The sequence below is a fragment of the Babylonia areolata genome, chromosome 21, assembly GCF_041734735.1.
Source record: "Babylonia areolata isolate BAREFJ2019XMU chromosome 21, ASM4173473v1, whole genome shotgun sequence".
In the NCBI taxonomy this organism is placed as follows: domain Eukaryota; kingdom Metazoa; phylum Mollusca; class Gastropoda; order Neogastropoda; family Buccinidae; genus Babylonia; species Babylonia areolata.
In genome coordinates this window covers 41914472-41931971 of record NC_134896.1, presented here as the reverse complement: position 1 = coordinate 41931971, position 17500 = coordinate 41914472, and the positions used below count along the sequence as shown (strand labels likewise).

General features: G+C 43.9%; 2 protein-coding genes across 6 annotated transcripts in view; one reads left to right on the top strand and one right to left on the bottom strand.

Moving 5' to 3' along the window:
- Positions 1-9913, bottom strand: part of LOC143296371 (kinesin-like protein KIF16B) — an 80601-nt gene extending 70688 nt beyond the window's left edge. For all 5 annotated transcript variants that reach the window (XR_013057135.1, XR_013057136.1, XM_076608244.1 and 2 more), the window contains exons 1-2: positions 9738-9913; positions 1-29 (exon numbers count right to left, since the gene is read on the bottom strand). The exon at positions 1-29 is cut by the window's left edge and continues 35 nt beyond it. Coding sequence is in view for 3 of the 5 variants with exons in the window: in XM_076608244.1 (XP_076464359.1) it covers positions 1-29; positions 9738-9784 (76 nt within the window). In the remaining 2 variants the exon portion in view is untranslated. The remainder of the gene's footprint in view (positions 30-9737) is intronic.
- LOC143296525 (thioredoxin domain-containing protein 16-like) overlaps positions 1-17500 on the top strand; it is a 390867-nt gene that overhangs the window by 313355 nt on the left and 60012 nt on the right. The gene's annotated exons all lie outside the window — the stretch shown is intronic.

Sequence of the window (17500 nt, the reverse complement as noted above, 5' to 3'; positions counted from 1 at the left end):
TTTCGATGATGGTTGTGCTGGCATCTTCCCTGTCAGTAAAGCAAGCATTTAAATCACTGTTACAAACCTTCAGGCATGTATTGAACCACCAAACAACTCTGTCAATATGAGTTCTTGTTCTTGTTGGGCAATATGAGTATCTGAGTGAGAAAGTCACTGAAATATCAAACCGACTACACACACATATATCACACTGACAGTGATATCCTGCTTTCAGTTGATCAGGTTCATATTAGTGTGTACTGCCCTTTGTGTTATAAACCTTATAACATCATCCATGCAGGCAATCTGTGCGTATTGCAACCCTAATCCGGACTGATGTGGCTTTCATGTGTCCCCACTGCCCTCAAGAGTGCAGATCGTGCATCAGACTCGTGAGCCATACCTGGACCCACCAGCACTGACGGGAGTTGTGCAACCAGCCTTCATCTTCGATGGGCCACCACCATCGCATATGACACATACAAAGATACATGTTGTTATTGTTTTTCCTCCTCAATACTCTTACAATGAATATGCCTGTGTAATGTTTCCATTTTGTAAGCATGGACATTTGAATTTTCTCTTTTAAAGCTCAATGCAATGTCAGTTCTGTATTTTCTCAATGACCTGATGAATAAGCATGTACACCATGTGTTGTTATTGCTCAGGGAAAATAAGCACATTTCAAATCATTCACATTCTGATCAGCAGACCAAAATAACTAACTAGATGAAGAAAGAAAGAACAAAAGAAAGAACAACAACAATAATAATAATAATCAATCAATTAATAAATAAATGAATAGTGAATAAAAATTCAGAATAACGAATCATTAATAATAATAACAATACTAACAATAATAATGATATAGGAGGGGAGCAAAATAATACAGTATGGGAGGGCTTTTGCTTCTTAACCTCAACTGTTATACTTTTATACTCTATTGTGCCGAACACATGAAAAATGCAGAAACGTTTAAAAAAACAAATGACTTAACATCCTTCCATCTGTCACATTCCTTCTTTCAACCTGTTTCCTGAACATTGAGAAACATAGAGAATACAGCCAGTGAGTGAGTAAGTGAATGCATGTGCGAGTGAAAGTGATGACATATACATGCATGTCCTTTTTTTTACCTCTCCGTTATTTGTCAGATGTAAGTTTGTGCCTGCCTATGTGTGCATATGTGTTAGGATAGCTGTTAGATACACATGTATGTTAAAATGTATGTATGCAGTGTGTGTGTGTGTGTGTGTGCGCGTGCATGCGTGCGTGCGTGCGTGTGTGTAGTCACATTTTGGTGTGTGTATGTAACACAGATATAATGTTTTATGTTAACAAAAGCGTTTTTGTAAAGCACCTAGAGCAGATTTCTGGATAGTGTGCTATGTAAGTATCCATTATTATCATTATTATTATTATTATTATTATTATTATTATTATCTCAGTGGGTACTGTCCTCATACACAGCCACACACACCAGGCTCAGTCTACCACAGTCCCAGCAAAGGTAGCCACTGCTGAGTGACTTTACTGCTGTCCAGCAGTAGATTTCTGGATAGTGTGCTATGTAAGTATCCATTATTATTATTATTATTATTATTATTATTATTATTATTATCTCAGTGGGTAATGTCCTCATGCACAGCCACACACACCAGGCTCAGTCTACCAAAGTCCTAGCAACGGTAGCCACTGCTGAGTGACTTTACTGCTGTCCAGCAGTGCCTGTAGCATACACATGACACCACCTGAGCCCCTACTGATGACAGTCACGGCTTTGCCGCAGACACAGACTGAGTGAGCACCACATGTGGAACGGAGACTGCCATCCTGGCCCTTCAAACGACAGCCCCTCCACCACACTCCCCAAACTCTGCCAAAACTGAAAATATTTCACATGATCTCACCATGGGCATGGAAGTAAAGAAGAAAGCCACACTGGGGTCACCACGAGAGCAGAGCATGAAAGGCCACAGAGGCTGATACTCTTATGTCAGCTTGTCATGAAGCATGAGAATGATGACACTGCTGCTGCTGCTTTGGAGCTCAGTCCGGCTCTGGGCAATACCCAGTATTCTGCACTTCATTTCATGACTGATATCCTGGTATCATAACCACACCACAGGGATTTAACCGGCAGTGGTTGTCAGCAATGATGCATCCATGAAGTATCATGCATGAAGGCAAACCACAAGCTCTGTGTGAGTGTGCAAACACACACACATCAGTGCATGCATGCACCCATGCACACACATGTGCATACACGAGCGCGCGCGCGCGCACACACACACACACACACACACACACACGATCTATCTCTCTCTCTCTCAATTGAAAAAAAAATGCTACCAAATTTCTAAGCTCTACTTCCAACTTCAGAAGGTATTATTATTGATTTCCGATGCTGCAAAATATGTTTTGGCAGCTCCTCTGTGTGTGTGTGTGTGTGTGTGTGTGTGTGTGTGTGTTTTCCTATTCTGGGGGATTTTAGGACTGGGAAAAAGATGGACTGGGAAGGAGAGCATATCAAGGGCTGGGGTGGTGTGTGCACAAGCGTGTGAGTGTGCTTGTGTGTTTGTGTGTATATATCTGCATGTGTATACATGTGTATGTTTATGCATGTGTTGGAGGGTGGGGTAGGGGGGTTGTGTACTTTTTGTGTTAGTGTGTGTCTGTGTGTGCCTGTATGTTTGTACAGAAACAGACATGCACATAATCATACATCTGTGTGTGTGGTTTCTGTGTCAGTGTGTGTGTTCATATGTGTGTGTGTGTGTGTGTGTGTGTGTGTGTGTGTGTGTGTGTGTGTAAGTGAGTGAATGAATGAGTGAGTGAGTGAGTGAGTGAGTGTGTTGGGGTGTGGGCGTGTGTGTGTGTGTGTATGTATGCATGCATGCATGCGTGCGTGCGTGTGTGTGAGCAAGAATGCATCTTTTCACTCATTTGTTTTTTCATGTATGTCTTGAAACAAAACTTTCCAAAGCAGCCTCCACAAAACCAATGAAAACCATTCCAAACTGAACAAACTGTTCCCATTGTTCACCACCACACAACCACCTTACTGATCAGCTTTTATTCAGTCCACAGCAGACAAGCTTTCCTTTGTCCCCACTGCATACACACATATGTATAAAAACCAGAAGAAAAAGAAACACATGTGCAGCCAGCCAGTCAACCAGCCAGAAGACGTCAGGTAAAAGACACGGTAGGTATGCGAACATCTCCTCCTGAACAGTGTCCTGGATCGATCAACATTCCTCCCACCAGCTGTCACCCACAAACAATACCCTCTCACATCTCACTCACTGAACTCTGTGTACTTCTGTCAACTCAAACTTTCTTAAGAACTGCATGAGTAAGGCAGTGTTAGGGTCATGTGATTCTAATAGCCATACAGGGTAGGAGGAGAAAGAGGAGAGTGCAAACCACTTGACAATAAGAAAAAGAATCATTCCAAGTTATTCCGTGCAGGCTAAAGCCCAGCACAACACCAGACTGTGTCCCAACAATCCTAAGAACTGGAAAGAAAACCTTCGAAAGAAATTCTGTGTCACACTCTTCTTTCAAGTCCTAAATGAAAAATTACCCGTTCACTAAACACTTATCCACTTAGTTCCCTTCTTCCAAACTGAACAACATCAAAATCCCACATAATTTATAAATCAACCATGTGCTGCCAGTAACTATATATACACTGCCAAACACTGCCATATTATATATATTTTGGGAATGTGATATGTCTTATTTGAACAGAATCAGAATTAGGATAAGATTTAGAATCAGTTTCAATAGTCAATTCAATCAAGACAAGGTTTATAAGACACGCATACAGTCACACACACAACCACAAAAAGAATGTGAGCACACAAGAGTATGTCTGTGTGCAGAAACTGCACCTGTGACTGCTATGTCTGAGAAGGGTGGACTGGCTCGGTCACACGCTCATCAAATGTGTGATGACCGAATGCCCACAGATTTACTGCATGGTTATTCTGCCTCTCTTCCTTCACAGCTGTGTTTCATGGCCTTCAGCACTTACAAGCTAAAGGTACTGCAGATGCAACAGTCCATCAAACTGTGTGGGAATCTGCTTCAAATCACAAATCTATGTAGATGAGCCCCTGGAAATATTCAGAGAATCACAAAAGTACTGCTACAAAAGGTGGAGGACAAATTTTCAGACAAAAATACTGCAGATGCAACAGTCCACCAAACTGTGTTGGAATCTGCTTCAAATCGCAAATTTATGTAGGCCAGCCTCTGGAACTATTCAGAGAATCACAAATGTATTGCTGCAAAAGGTGGAGACAAAAATATAATAACTACACAAATATATACATATATATATATATATATATGATCTGCTCTATGGTAAAGATTGCTAGCTTACCACATTGCTTCCAATTCAATATGACAGTTGACAGATGAGAGCCACCCTTTCACAGTAGGTTAACAGTGTGATGGCATCCCCATATTATTAATGTTTTCCCCATTGACCATTGCCACATGGAACGTGCGTATGCTTCTGGACAGAGGCGACTCTGACAGACCACAGAGACGCACAGCAATCTGCAAGTGAACTAGCCAGGTACAACATCGACATCGCTGCCTTAAGTGAGACCAGACTGGCAGAAGAAGGCGAACTCTGTGAGCGAGGCACAGGCTACACCTTTTGGAGTGGTCGCGGACCTGAAAAGAGACGTGAGGCTGGAGTTGGCTTTGCAGTGAAGACAACCCTCGTTGGCAAGCTGGCTGGGCCCCCGAAAGGAGTGAACGATCGGCTGATGACGATGAAACTCCCTTTATGCAATGAGAAGAAGTTTACCACCATTGTCAGCGCCTACGCACCCACCATGACCAACCCGGATGAGATCAAGGACAAGTTCTACGAGGACCTGAATGCTGTCATCACCACTGTTCCCAACGCAGACAAGCTCATCATTCTTGGTGACTTTAACGTGAGAGTTGGCTGTGACAGCACCTCCTGGGAAGGCGTGATTGGGAAGCATGGGGTTGGCAACTGTAACAATAATGGTCAACTACTTCTCCAGACATGTGCCGAGCACGACCTTCTTATCACAAACACCGTCTTCAGCCTCCCTACCTGTAACAGGACGTCATGGATGCATCCTCGCTCCGGGCATTGGCATCTCATCAACTTTGTCATCGTCAGGAAGAGGGACAGGCAGGATGTAGGAGTCACAAGGGCCATGTGCAGCACCGAGTGCTGGACAGACCACCGCCTTACCGTCTCCAAACTCAACCTCCGCATCCAGCCCAAGAGACGACCTCAGGGCATGAAAGCACCCAAACGCCTGAATGTCAACAAGCTGGAGCTAGGCAACATCAAGCAGAGCTTTGCTGACACCCTGGAGGAACGCCTTGAGTCCACTGTGCTGGACAACTAGAATGTGGAGGCAGCATGGGGCGCACTGCATGAGATGGTGTACAACACTGCCACAGAGTGCCTGGGGCCTTCTGCCAGGAAGCACAAAGACTGGTTTAATGAGAACTGCACTGAGAGCAAGCAGCTGCTGGAAGACAAATGCCAAGCCTACAGAGCCCACATTGAAGATCCCAAGTCACAGTCAAAGAAAGACATACTGAAGAGCGCACGCAGCACCATCCAGCTGAAGCTGCGGCAGATGCAGGATTCCTGGTTGAGCAACAAAGCTGATGAGATCCAGGGCTTTGCAGACAGGAACGGCATGAAGAACTTCTATAACGACCTGAAAGAAGTCTACGGTCCCACCACCTCTGGATCTGCTCCACTCCTCAGTGCTGATGGTTCTACCCTAATCACTGACAAGGACGGGATCCTTGAGAGATGGGCTGAACACTTTGACAGCGTACTGAACCGCCCTTCCACCATCAATGATGAAGCCATCGACCGACTCCCCCAGGTGCCAGTCAGTGAGTCGTTGGATGCCATTCCAACTTTGGAGGAGACCCAGAAAGCTATCTGTCTGCTATCCAATGGCAAAGCCCCTGGCTCAGACTCCATTCCAGCTGAGGTCTACAAAGAAGGTGGTATGGCACTGACTGAGAAGCTTCATCAGCTGTTCCAGCTCATCTGGCAGCATGAGGCAGTTCCACAGGACTTCAAAGACGCTTCCATCATACACCTGTACAAGCGCAAAGGAAATCGTCAGGCCTGTGACAACCATCGTGGAATATCCCTGCTGTCCGTCGCAGGCAAGACTCTGGCCAGAGTGCTACTCAACCGTCTCATAGCGCACCTTGAGCAAGGTCTCCTACCAGAGAGCCAGTGTGGCTTCCGGAAAGAACGCGGGACTATCAACATGGTGTTTGCTGCCAGGCAGCTCCAGGAGAAGTGTCAGGAACAGAACGCCGACCTTTACTCCACCTATGTCGATCTGACCATGGCCTTCGATACTGTTAGCAGAGATGGCCTTTGGAGAATCATGGCGAAGTACGGATGTCCCAGAAAGTTCATCACCATCATACGGCAACTACACGATGGGATGCTGGCCCGAGTCCAAGACAACAGAGAGACTTCAGAACCATTCCCTGTCTCCAATGGAGTCAAGCAAGGGTGTGTTCTTGCCCCCACCCTGTTCAGTCTCATGTTTTCAGCCATGCTGACAGATGCCTGCAGAGACGCTGACGTAGGCATTGGCATCAGGTACCGCACAGATGGCTCACTCTTCAACCTCAGGAGGCTTCAAGCAAAAACCAAGGTGAGGACAGACACTGTCAACGACTTCCTGTTTGCTGATGACTGCGCTCTCAACGCTGCCTCCGAAGCTGACGTGCAACACAGCGTCGACAAGTTCTCTGCTGCCTGTGACAACTTTGGCCTCACAATCAGCACAAAGAAGACTGAGGTGATGCACCAGCCAACTCCAGGAAAGCCTTATGTTGAACCAAACATCTTCATCAACGGGCAACGACTGAATGCGGTGGACAAGTTCACATACCTGGGCAGTACACTCTCTCGCGCAGTTGTCATCGACGAGGAGGTGAATGCCAGACACGCCAAAGCCAGCGCTGCCTTCGGCAGACTCCATAAGAACATTTGGAACAGGAGAGGCATCACCCTGGAGACGAAGCTCAAAGTATACAAGGCCATAGTTCTCACCACACTGCTCTATGGATGTGAATCATGGGCGGTCTACAAACGCCACGCCAAAAAGCTGAACCACTTCCACACCACCAGCCTCAGAAAACTTCTCGGCATAAAGTGGCAAGAGAAGATCCCTGACACAGAGGTGCTCACTCGTGCAAACTTGCCCAGCATCTACACCATCTTGATGCAGGCCCAGCTGCGCTGGACTACTGGCTCCCCAAGAAACTGCTGTACGGCGAACTCCAACATGGCAAGCGCTCCCATGGAGGCCAAATGAAGCGCTTCAAAGACACTCTGAAAGCTTCTCTGAAGGCTTTCAGCATCAGCCACGACACATGGGAGCTGAATGCAATGGACAGACCAAAGTGGCGTTCAGCTGTCCACAAAGGTGCCAAATCCTGTGAGGCCAACGGAATCGCTGCAGCAGAGCAACACAGACAGGCCAGGAAAAGCAGTGCCAGCAAGTCCCCGACAGCCGCCACCATCTCCTGTCCACACTGCGTCAGAACCTTCGGGGCACAGATTGGCCTGACCAGTCATCTGCACACCCACAGAGCCCAACCCACCCACCCCCAGGATGACTAGATGGTCCTCGTCGATCCTGACGGATGAACCACACATGTTTTCTCTCAGTCACATGTCCCTTTCCCTCCCTGAAGGCCCACTGGGCATGCAATCTCTCTGTTGCTCATCTGAGATATTGCCAGTAAAAATAAAGTATAGCTTTGCAATGTACACTCATGCATGTGTATTCATACATTGTGTATCACTTTCTCTGTGTGTGTGTGTGTGTGTGTGTATGTGTGTCTGTGTGTGTGTCTGTGTGTGTGTCTGTGTGTGTATGTGTGTGTGTGTGTACTATGTATCTCTGTCACTTTCTATTTGATTGAGACATACAGAGAGAGCAAATCATGATGTAATAAATTGATGCAGAAGGCAAGATAAGTATGCAGCAAATGTACTGTGGTAATCCTAAACAAATCAACATTATTCACTTTTGGGTGGAAGCAACCATGCATGCCTATTTTCAGAATCTTAAGGATACATCATTGCGACTGGACAAATCCATATATGCTACACCTCATCTGCTTGGCAGATGCCTGACAGCAGCATAACCCGCAGCATAACACACTGGTCAGGCTTTCAGTGCATGTGTATAATTATTTGTTTACATGTCAGTGAGGATTTCTTCAACAGAGTTTTGCAAGAGAACAGCACTCTTGTTGCCATGGGTTCTTTAAAAGTGCACAAAGTGCATGCTGCATACAGAACCTTAATTCATCATCTAATCTCAATGACTAGATGCTCAGTTTGATTTTCCAGTCAAACTTGGGAGAAAGGGCAAGATGGGGAATTGAACCCAGACCTTTAAAGTCACTGTGTAGACACAGTCTTAACCATTCTGCCACCTTCCTCATCTGCATCTGCATTTGTATACAAGCATGTGTGTATCTGGAAGGTGGAAGTGTTGAAAAGGGATGAGTTACTGATTACTGTAAATGTAATGTTTGTTATATCTCAAAAGTCTTCCAGTCCATTCTTTAGAATTAGAGACTGTGACAGTTATTACTGGCTTCAGTTATCGTATACTTTGTACTTATCGGCTTCAGTAAAACTTGATGATGGTGACCCTTGTACTGCCAGCCACTGGACTATATAAGTTTTTTTTTTTATAACAAAATAAAATTTATGTGTGAATGGCTTCACTTTATAAAGGTTTGGTCACCAGCAGTTACACTAGACCCTGTACTTAAATGACACACAGCTGACACATAAATGACACACATATTAAACATGCAGATGCACAAAACCAACCTGAAGAACCTGGAGCTCTCTCTCTCTCTCTCTCTCTCTCTCTCTCTCTGATCAACCTTTTTGTGATTGATCCTCATAGCATGCTCCTCTGCCCTTGGGGGACAATTCATTTTGCACAGAGATTATGCAGGAAGGTTGCAAGTGTGCATGTGTATCTATCTATCTATCTATCTGTGTGTGTATGTGTGTGTGTGTGTGTGTGTGTGTGTGTGTGTGTAAAGACAGGTTGGTGGCTGGGCAGAGGAGAGATAAGCATTTCAAAGATATAAAATGATAAATTCTGATTGACATACACACAAACAGACATATATCCAAAGACAGACAGTGAAGATAGAGATAAAGGAAGGCACAGTTTTCTCTCCATCTCGAGTTCCTGGGAAATCCTGCAGGTTAAGGCTTTGCTTTGACACTGAGGCTGATGGGGATTACCAAGATGAATCAGAACAGCAAAAAAAAAAAAAAAAAAATCCATAAATTTGTGAAAACGTTAGATACTCACAGAAATATGTATGAAATCTAACAACATACCAGAAAACAACATATCAAAGAATACGTCACAATTAATATCACAATAATAACAATACTGACGTCAGGTTATGTGATTGTGTCGGTCCGTGACCGTTGCTGTGCTAACATCAGCGCCCTTCACTAAAAATACGTTCAAGATGTGATCAGAAGTTGGTGACAGCTCTCAAATTTGATGTGTGATTACACAAAGTAATGCGGAAAGTAGGTTTCTCCACTCACTGTACAACTTGCGAAGTTGGCGACAACTGCACTACCGAAAAAGTGTAAGATGATAAATTGTGACACTGAGACTTGAAAACATTTAGAACTGCAAATTCACCTTTGATTCCGAGGCCGCACTCGGACAGCAACTTTAACCGACGTCATACTTGTCTTCACTGCACGAAATAACTTTACACGGGTGCACAAGGGTTCAAACACGATCTGGTTTCTGTTTGTTGAGCTATTTCTCTGTCACTTCTGTTCAAGGTAATCCCAGTGGAAGCAGCCATGTTGGGTGTTTGCTCATGTGACTGACGACTTTTCCAAAAATAGTTTTCCACGTGCACAGTTTGTCCCACTTTGTGGTTGGGCTTAAATCAAACCTCGTGCGTTGTTTCTTTAGCTGGCTGACCCCATGGTAAGGTCAATCGACCACAACAAAAGAACAAAGGAGGTCGTTCATCTCCCTTCTTTCAGAACAGCGCGATCGATACTGGAGCTGTAGATCGATTGCCGGCCGAACCCAATGAATAGTTATTTGTGATAGCTCTCATTGTAACCACATCCCGCCTGTGTGGGCGTGTACGTTCACGCGCGCTCGCGCGAGCGCGCGCGCGCGTGTGTGTGTCGTGTGTGTGTCTGTCTGTCTGACTGTGTGGCTGTGTGTGAGTGTGTGTCACGTGTGTGTGTGTGTGTGTGTGTGTGCGCGCGCATAAACTGCACGTATACATCAACTTCAAAAGGTGTGCCGAAGTTGGGCCGGTGAAAGCTAATGCAGAACTGGTTACCCCGAACACTGTTCTTGAAACAGCAACGGCAGATCTGTCATCCGCATGTGCCGCCGGGCGATATCCCATCCTTTCACTGGCAGTCACGTGAAGAAACAAGCTGACCAGATGCAGAGCCACTGACCAAGCATCGGCAGTGAGTGATGGATCTGGTGGACAGGAAAGGCCGGCATCCGAGTCAGTGAGTGATGCGGTTGGGTACACGAAAGTTCTGGAAGTTCAGCACCATTCCCCAAAACGCTAGATAGATAGATGTGTGTGTGTGTGTTACATGTAAACGCCATTCACGTGCACGGCACCCCCACAAGAAAAAGGGAATCTCGTGACAACTAGCCTTCTGAGGAAAGTCGATCATTTATTCTGAACATCGCAGGGAAGACTATATACGGCACGCATCAGTCGTTTTAAACGGCAGAATTACGTAGGTCCCTGCTGGAGATTGAGCCAGCCAGTGTGACTTCAGAAGCAACAGAGGACCGGTGGACACAGATCGAAGTCGATAGAAGTGAGCGACCAAAGAACCCCCATCTTAATGTCAGCCGGGTTGACGGCACAAAAACAAAAAAGCTATTCCATATACGACACTGTTAGCCGCGAGGTTCTGTCATCTTTTCTCCCCTTCAAAATCTGCTTCTCAACAGCGTTCACTTTTACAGAAATCAACAACTTAATTTCCTTTAACGAAATCCATTAAGTATTTTCTTTAATTGCAGGTTTTTATTTTAAATGTTCATCATGCCACGCTCCATTTATCCTGTTTACCCAACCCACCATGCAATAGCTCACCTCCTCCTGTTGTTTTTACAAAGTTGTTTTACTGAACAATATTCAATATAAGAATCAATACTTACAGATGTATGCAGTCACCAGTAGTAAGTACTGACATAGCCTACATGTTAGATGTGTGTGTGACGGGACATTAAACAAAATTCCTTCCATACACAGGTTGGTGAACAGCTGTATGGAACTGATGTCGGTTAAACAAAACTATGACTACCTTGAGAGATGTCTACATGTTCCTAAAGTATGGTGATATTCTTGTCCTCAGGATGTCTAATGAGATGTGTTGTTCACTTTCATTTGCTATAGTCCTAAATAGGTGTTGCCCTTCTGTATGAGTCAATCTAAAAAAATCTCCATGAAAAATCAAGATTAGAGTCAGTGAGTGGTTTATCTTTAACTGCGCACTTCTCAATAAATATCTCTGATATCTCAATACCCGACACGCCCAATCCGCCCAGATTAATAAGAACAAGAACAAGAGAAAGAATAGAAATAAGAACAAGAAAAAATTCTGTAAGCCTGCGATTTATACAGTCCCGATTGTATTTCTCCACCTATTTATCTCCCATTCTCTGCCTGCAGCATGCAGACTGTATTGCCACATAACTGAACACTGATGTGACATAATCTTGACGGTGAAGTCATGACTCAGATGAAGAATCTAGCTAAATCCACTGACTATGATCCACTTCCCTCTTTCCACAAACAAGCAGCTGGTTGCTGCACTGAGAAAGTGATGGAATCGTTTATCTGATTAGCATGTGTTCATCTTGTGGTGATGTTTCTCATAATTATGTATACGCCTGTTAAAAAGAAAGAGATAATTTTTGTTTAGAATATATATATATATATATATATATATATATATATATATATATATATATATAGCCACAGCGAGAGAGAGAGAGAGAGAGAGAGAGAACTCAGAACTCAAAACGGTTTTATTCAAGGATTAAGATTTTAGGCATTGCCTGTTGTTCCAATCTGTCCTTGGGAGAGAGAGAGAGATCGTTGCACACTACAACCATGCACTCACAACTCCAGGTACAACCATAGACTATTCAATGCATCGCCGCTCTGTAACCGGCATTAAAATCAAGCTCAGAATAAACGTCATGACCACACATTTTATCTCGAACGTCTGAAACAGCTGCGACTGGGAATAACATATCGACAAGAACAGCCGGAGAAACGGGGGTATAAGGGCCTACATGACCTCATGGCCTCGTTGATAGCACGTCATCATGAGTGGCTGCTCGGTGAATACAGGTACACACACACACTGACGAACGTTCCCGTTATATCCTCTCTCTCTCTCCTGTTCTATTAGGTCCCCCTCCTCTCTCTCACTCTCTCGCTCTCTGTCACACACACACACACACACACACACACACACACACACACGTCAGCGCGCGCGCATGCACGCAAGCACTGACGCGCGCACACACACACACACACACACACACACACACACACACACACACACACACACACACACAAGAAGAAGAGACACAGAGAGAGAGCTGCAGTGGATGATGCACACTCACGCACACAAACGTAAGCTGACACACCACTGAATATCGATCGAAAAACACGTGTGACACTAACAGGACGCTGTCTGTCACATTTTTATTTTTCATTATTGTCCGGCTAAACTATGTTTTATTAATACACTTCTTTATTATCATTATGGTGGTGGTGGTGGTGGTGGTGGTGATGACGAAAATGACAATGATGATAATAATGATAATAATAATTTATATAGCGGCCACAAACCGATCCCAAAAAATACGTTTTTAAAAGCTCTCGAAGAAGAATAAAACAACTATAGACAGCATGCAAACAGCCACTTGCATGGTGTGTGCGCGCGCGCGTGTGTGTGTGCCAGTGTGCCGGGTCAGTGTGTGCGTGCATGTGTGTGTGTGTGTGTGTGTGCGTGCGGGCGTGTGTGTGTGACACACAGAGAGAGTATTAACATTTTTTTGAACAACACACACACATACTCTCTCTCTCTCTCTCTCTCTCTCTCTCTCTCTCTCTCTCTCTCTCTCTCTCTCTCTCTAAAGCTTTCAAAGTCCGAGAAACTATTACGTCATGAAAACACTGTTTTGTTGCTAGGCTAGTTTTTCATTTGAACTTATGTTATATCGAGTTTTTTTTTATGTATGTTGTATTATGTGAAATGTTTGTTTTTCTTTGTTTTTTATTGCTGTCTGTTCATATACCCCTTCATTAGGGGCCTTGGCCTATATGAATAAATCATCTTGAATCTCTCTCTATCTCTCTGTCCATTGATTACTGAAACCGAAGAAAAAGAAAGTCTTCCTAAAAAAAAAAAAATAGTAATAATAAAAAAATCAATACTCCAAAAACCCCACCAGTGGTGCCGAGGAAGATATTCGAGCTTTTCCTCTCTCCACCTCTCCTCGTGCTGCGTCGTGAACACGGCTGTAATTTGGACAGCCGGATATACCCCGCGCCGGTCCTGAGTAAGGGCAATTAGCGGTAATTGACAGGCAAACTGAAGAGGCTGCTTGTACAGACAGACAGACACAGAGAGACAGAGGCATCAAGAAACAGAGAGGGTGGGAGAGAGAGACAGAGACAGAGAGACACAGAGAGACAGAGGCATCAAGAAACAGAGAGGGTGGGAGAGAGAGAGAGAGAGAGAGAGAGAGACAGAGACAGAGAGACACAGAGAGACAGAGGCATCAAGAAACAGAGAGGGTGGGAGAGAGAGACAGAGACAGACTAACAGACAGACAGAGACAGTGAGATTCGGTCAACTCAGAAACTGGTGAAATCTATTGTGAGGCTACCCGTCTACCTCCTACTATGTGGTGCTCGGATAACTGGAAGAAGGCAACCGACTAGTACAACCTGAGGAACATTAAGAGATAAACAATATGACATGCAGATCATCACTTTCATATTGCTGACGTCCAATGTTAATAGTCTATGAACTAAGTGTGGTGCTATGGGCCTACCGCTCATAACTTGTTACTATGGAATCCTGCTAATAGTTTCTGTCTGTCTGTCTGTCTTTCTCTGTCTCTGTCTCTCTCTCTCTCTTGTTATCATTACTGTTATGGAATCCTGCTTATAGTTTTTTTTCTCTCTCTCTCCGGCTCTCTATTATCATTATTATTATTATTATTATGGAATCCTGCTAATATTCTCTCCCCCCCCCCTCTCTCTCTCTCTCTCTCTCTCTCATTTATCATGGAATCCTGCTAATATTCTCTCTCTTTCTTCTTCTTCTTTCATTTGTTTTAGCTTTTTTTTTCTTTCTGTGTTTTTGTTTCCACATCATTTTTCCATTCGTCCTCATTTTCCGCAGAATACATACTGAGTTCCACTTGTACTCAAACAAGGAGGGCTGTAGGACAAGCCGAACAAAATCACCATAAGAGTTATTAATTAATTCCTCGAAGAAATGTAGTCAGTCAGATCAGATAATGATCATTAGGACAATAAATGGAGAAATGTTGAAGACTGGAGAGAATCCACGCCCATCCCCCCACGCCCCTCTGCAGGACGCACTCTCCACAGCTATCCCCCAGCAACTCGTCACAGTCTGTGTGAAAATGAATATAACACATGATTTCATACCGTGCTCATTATCCAGTAATATACTACATCACACTCATACTTTCAGTCCATGAGACAGACACCCATATCTTCAGTTTCAGTATCAGTTTCAGTAGCTCAAGGAGGCATCACTGCGTTCGGACAAATCCATATACGCTACACCACATCTGCCAACCCATATCTACGATTTTGTATTGCATGACATTCATAAATGATAACAAAAATGCATCTGATGTTATTGAACCTTACATACAGTGTGTGTGTGTGTGTGTGTGTGTGTGTGTGTGTGTGATATTGTCGTATGTTGCTTGTTTTCCAATATGCCATTTCGGTATCAGATTCCAACAGTGGTGTTCTGTGGTTTCAAATAATAACTTTCCTGCCCACTGTAAATGCAAATGTTATGATGAATTTATCACGTTCGTCGTATCAAGGCATCCTTCTCCATATCCAGACTGTGCCAATAATTGGTCTTGCTTTCCTCACACAGACAGCCAAACTTCTTACTTGCGATCTTTTTCAGCTTGCAGCATGTCTCAGGAAGATTCGTGTAATGTTTAGAGCACATATTTCTGTTTTATCTGTTTTTTAAAAAGTCAGATCGAAAATGGGTTTCGTTTTCTCTCTTATCACAAAGTGGATAATTCTTTCACACTTCTTTTGCTATCGCTTATTTACATTTAACTTTGAGTCACTTGTGCCCAATCGAGATAAGAGAGAGAGAGAGAGAGAGAGTGTGTGTGTGTGTGTCTGTGTGTGTGTGTGTGTGTGTGTGTGTGTGTGTGTGTGTGTGTGTGTGTGTGTGTGTGTGAATCAGTATTCTTCTTCCTTGATAAAAACTGTCCTGATAACAGGGGTGACACCGATTAGTGGTAGTGGTAACAACGTTACTGATGATTATGTCTTCTTTTTTTTTTTGTCTTTTTTTTTTCGTGTATCATTCACTACACTGGTAACATCGCACAGCTGCTGGCTCCGCGCCATGAGAAAGGGTGCCAGAGTTCCCATCACACACACACTACAGTTGACATCACAGGAGCTAATTTCTCTTTCTTTCTTCTTCTCCTTCTTCTTTATTTTTCTCTTCTTAAAAGATTGTGGGGTTTTTTGTGTGGGTTTTTTTTTTCTCAAGGCCTGACTAGTAAGCGCGTTGGGTTACGCTGCTGGTCAGGCATCCGCTTGGCAGATGTGGTGTAGCCTATATGGATTTATCCGAACGCAGTGACGCCTCCTTGAGCTGCTGAAACTGAAACTGTTACATAGGCTCTCTCTCTCTCTCTCTCTCTCTCTCTCTCTCGACCTGTGCATCACAAGGGGAAAAAGGAAGGTAATAATTTGCCAGATGTCATAACCACCCTGTTTACATAAAACGTTATCACATCTGGAGTGAGGTATCGGATTCTAGTTTATGAAGCTGGTGGCCACATAATGTATTTTCGCATTAGTATTACTTAGCAGTGACGACAGAATCAGGGACCCGGCAGAAGAAGAAAAAAAGATCTACAGGTAACATCCCAGGAGCTAATATCTTTTTTCTTTCTTCTTCCCCTTCTTGTTTTTTGTGTGTGTGTGTGTGTGTGTTTTGTGTTTTTTTGTTGTTGTTGTTTTTTGTTTTGTTTTTTGGGTGTTTTTTGTTGTTGTTTTTTTCTTGAAATATGTTTTTGTTCTTTTTGTATTCTCAGTACACAGAGACAAAGATTGAAGTTGGTTTTGTTTAGCACAACGGTCACACACACAAACACACACACACACACACACACACACACACACACATATGCACGCACATGCACACACACACACACACACACACACACACACATATGCACGCACATGCACACACACACACACACATATGCACGGACATGCACACACACACACACACACACACACACACACCAGAGGTCGAGTATAGAAATTAAGTATTATAGTCCCCGTGTTACCTTAGCCCACTTAACAACTGATGACATTCGATAATAGTGGTGATGCCGGTTGGTGGTAGTGGTAAAAACGTTGCTGATGATAATGTCTTCTTTTTTTCTTTTTTTCTTTTTTTCGTGTATCATCCAATACAATGGTAACACCTCACAGCTGCTGGCTCCGCGCCATGAAAAAGGGCGCCAGTGTTCCCATCACACACACACTACAGTTATCATCACAGGAGCCAGTTTATCTTTCTTTCTTCTTCTCCTTCTTCTTTATTTTTTTCCGCTTCTTAAAAGATTGTTTTGTCCTCTTTAGGATTTTCAATACGAAGAGACAAAACGGCATGAAGCAAAAATTATTATAAAAAAAAACAAAAACAGTCACACACACACACACACACGCACGCACGCACGCACGCACGCACACGCGCGCGCGCGCGCAATAACTCACAAAAAGAAGAAGAAATGATTTAGCACCGCACACTACACACTATCACTTCATCAGTCCCTCACAGGGAAAAGGTGAACTCATTCATGGCTACTCAGTCAAACTCAAATACACACCAAGAATCACACAGACGCCAATGCAAAGAACAAGCAGGCAAAAAAACAGCACACGTTTTATGCGGCAAACATCGCATACAGACGGAGCTATAGGTTATTTTCTTTTCCTTTGCTCCTACTGAATTTTTGCTAGCCGTGATGCAAATCTACCATGGGGGACGTCCGACTCAATTCGTGATAGAAGGTCACATGCACTTCGTTGTCAAGTGGTTATAAGTGGTTCGTGTGAATTT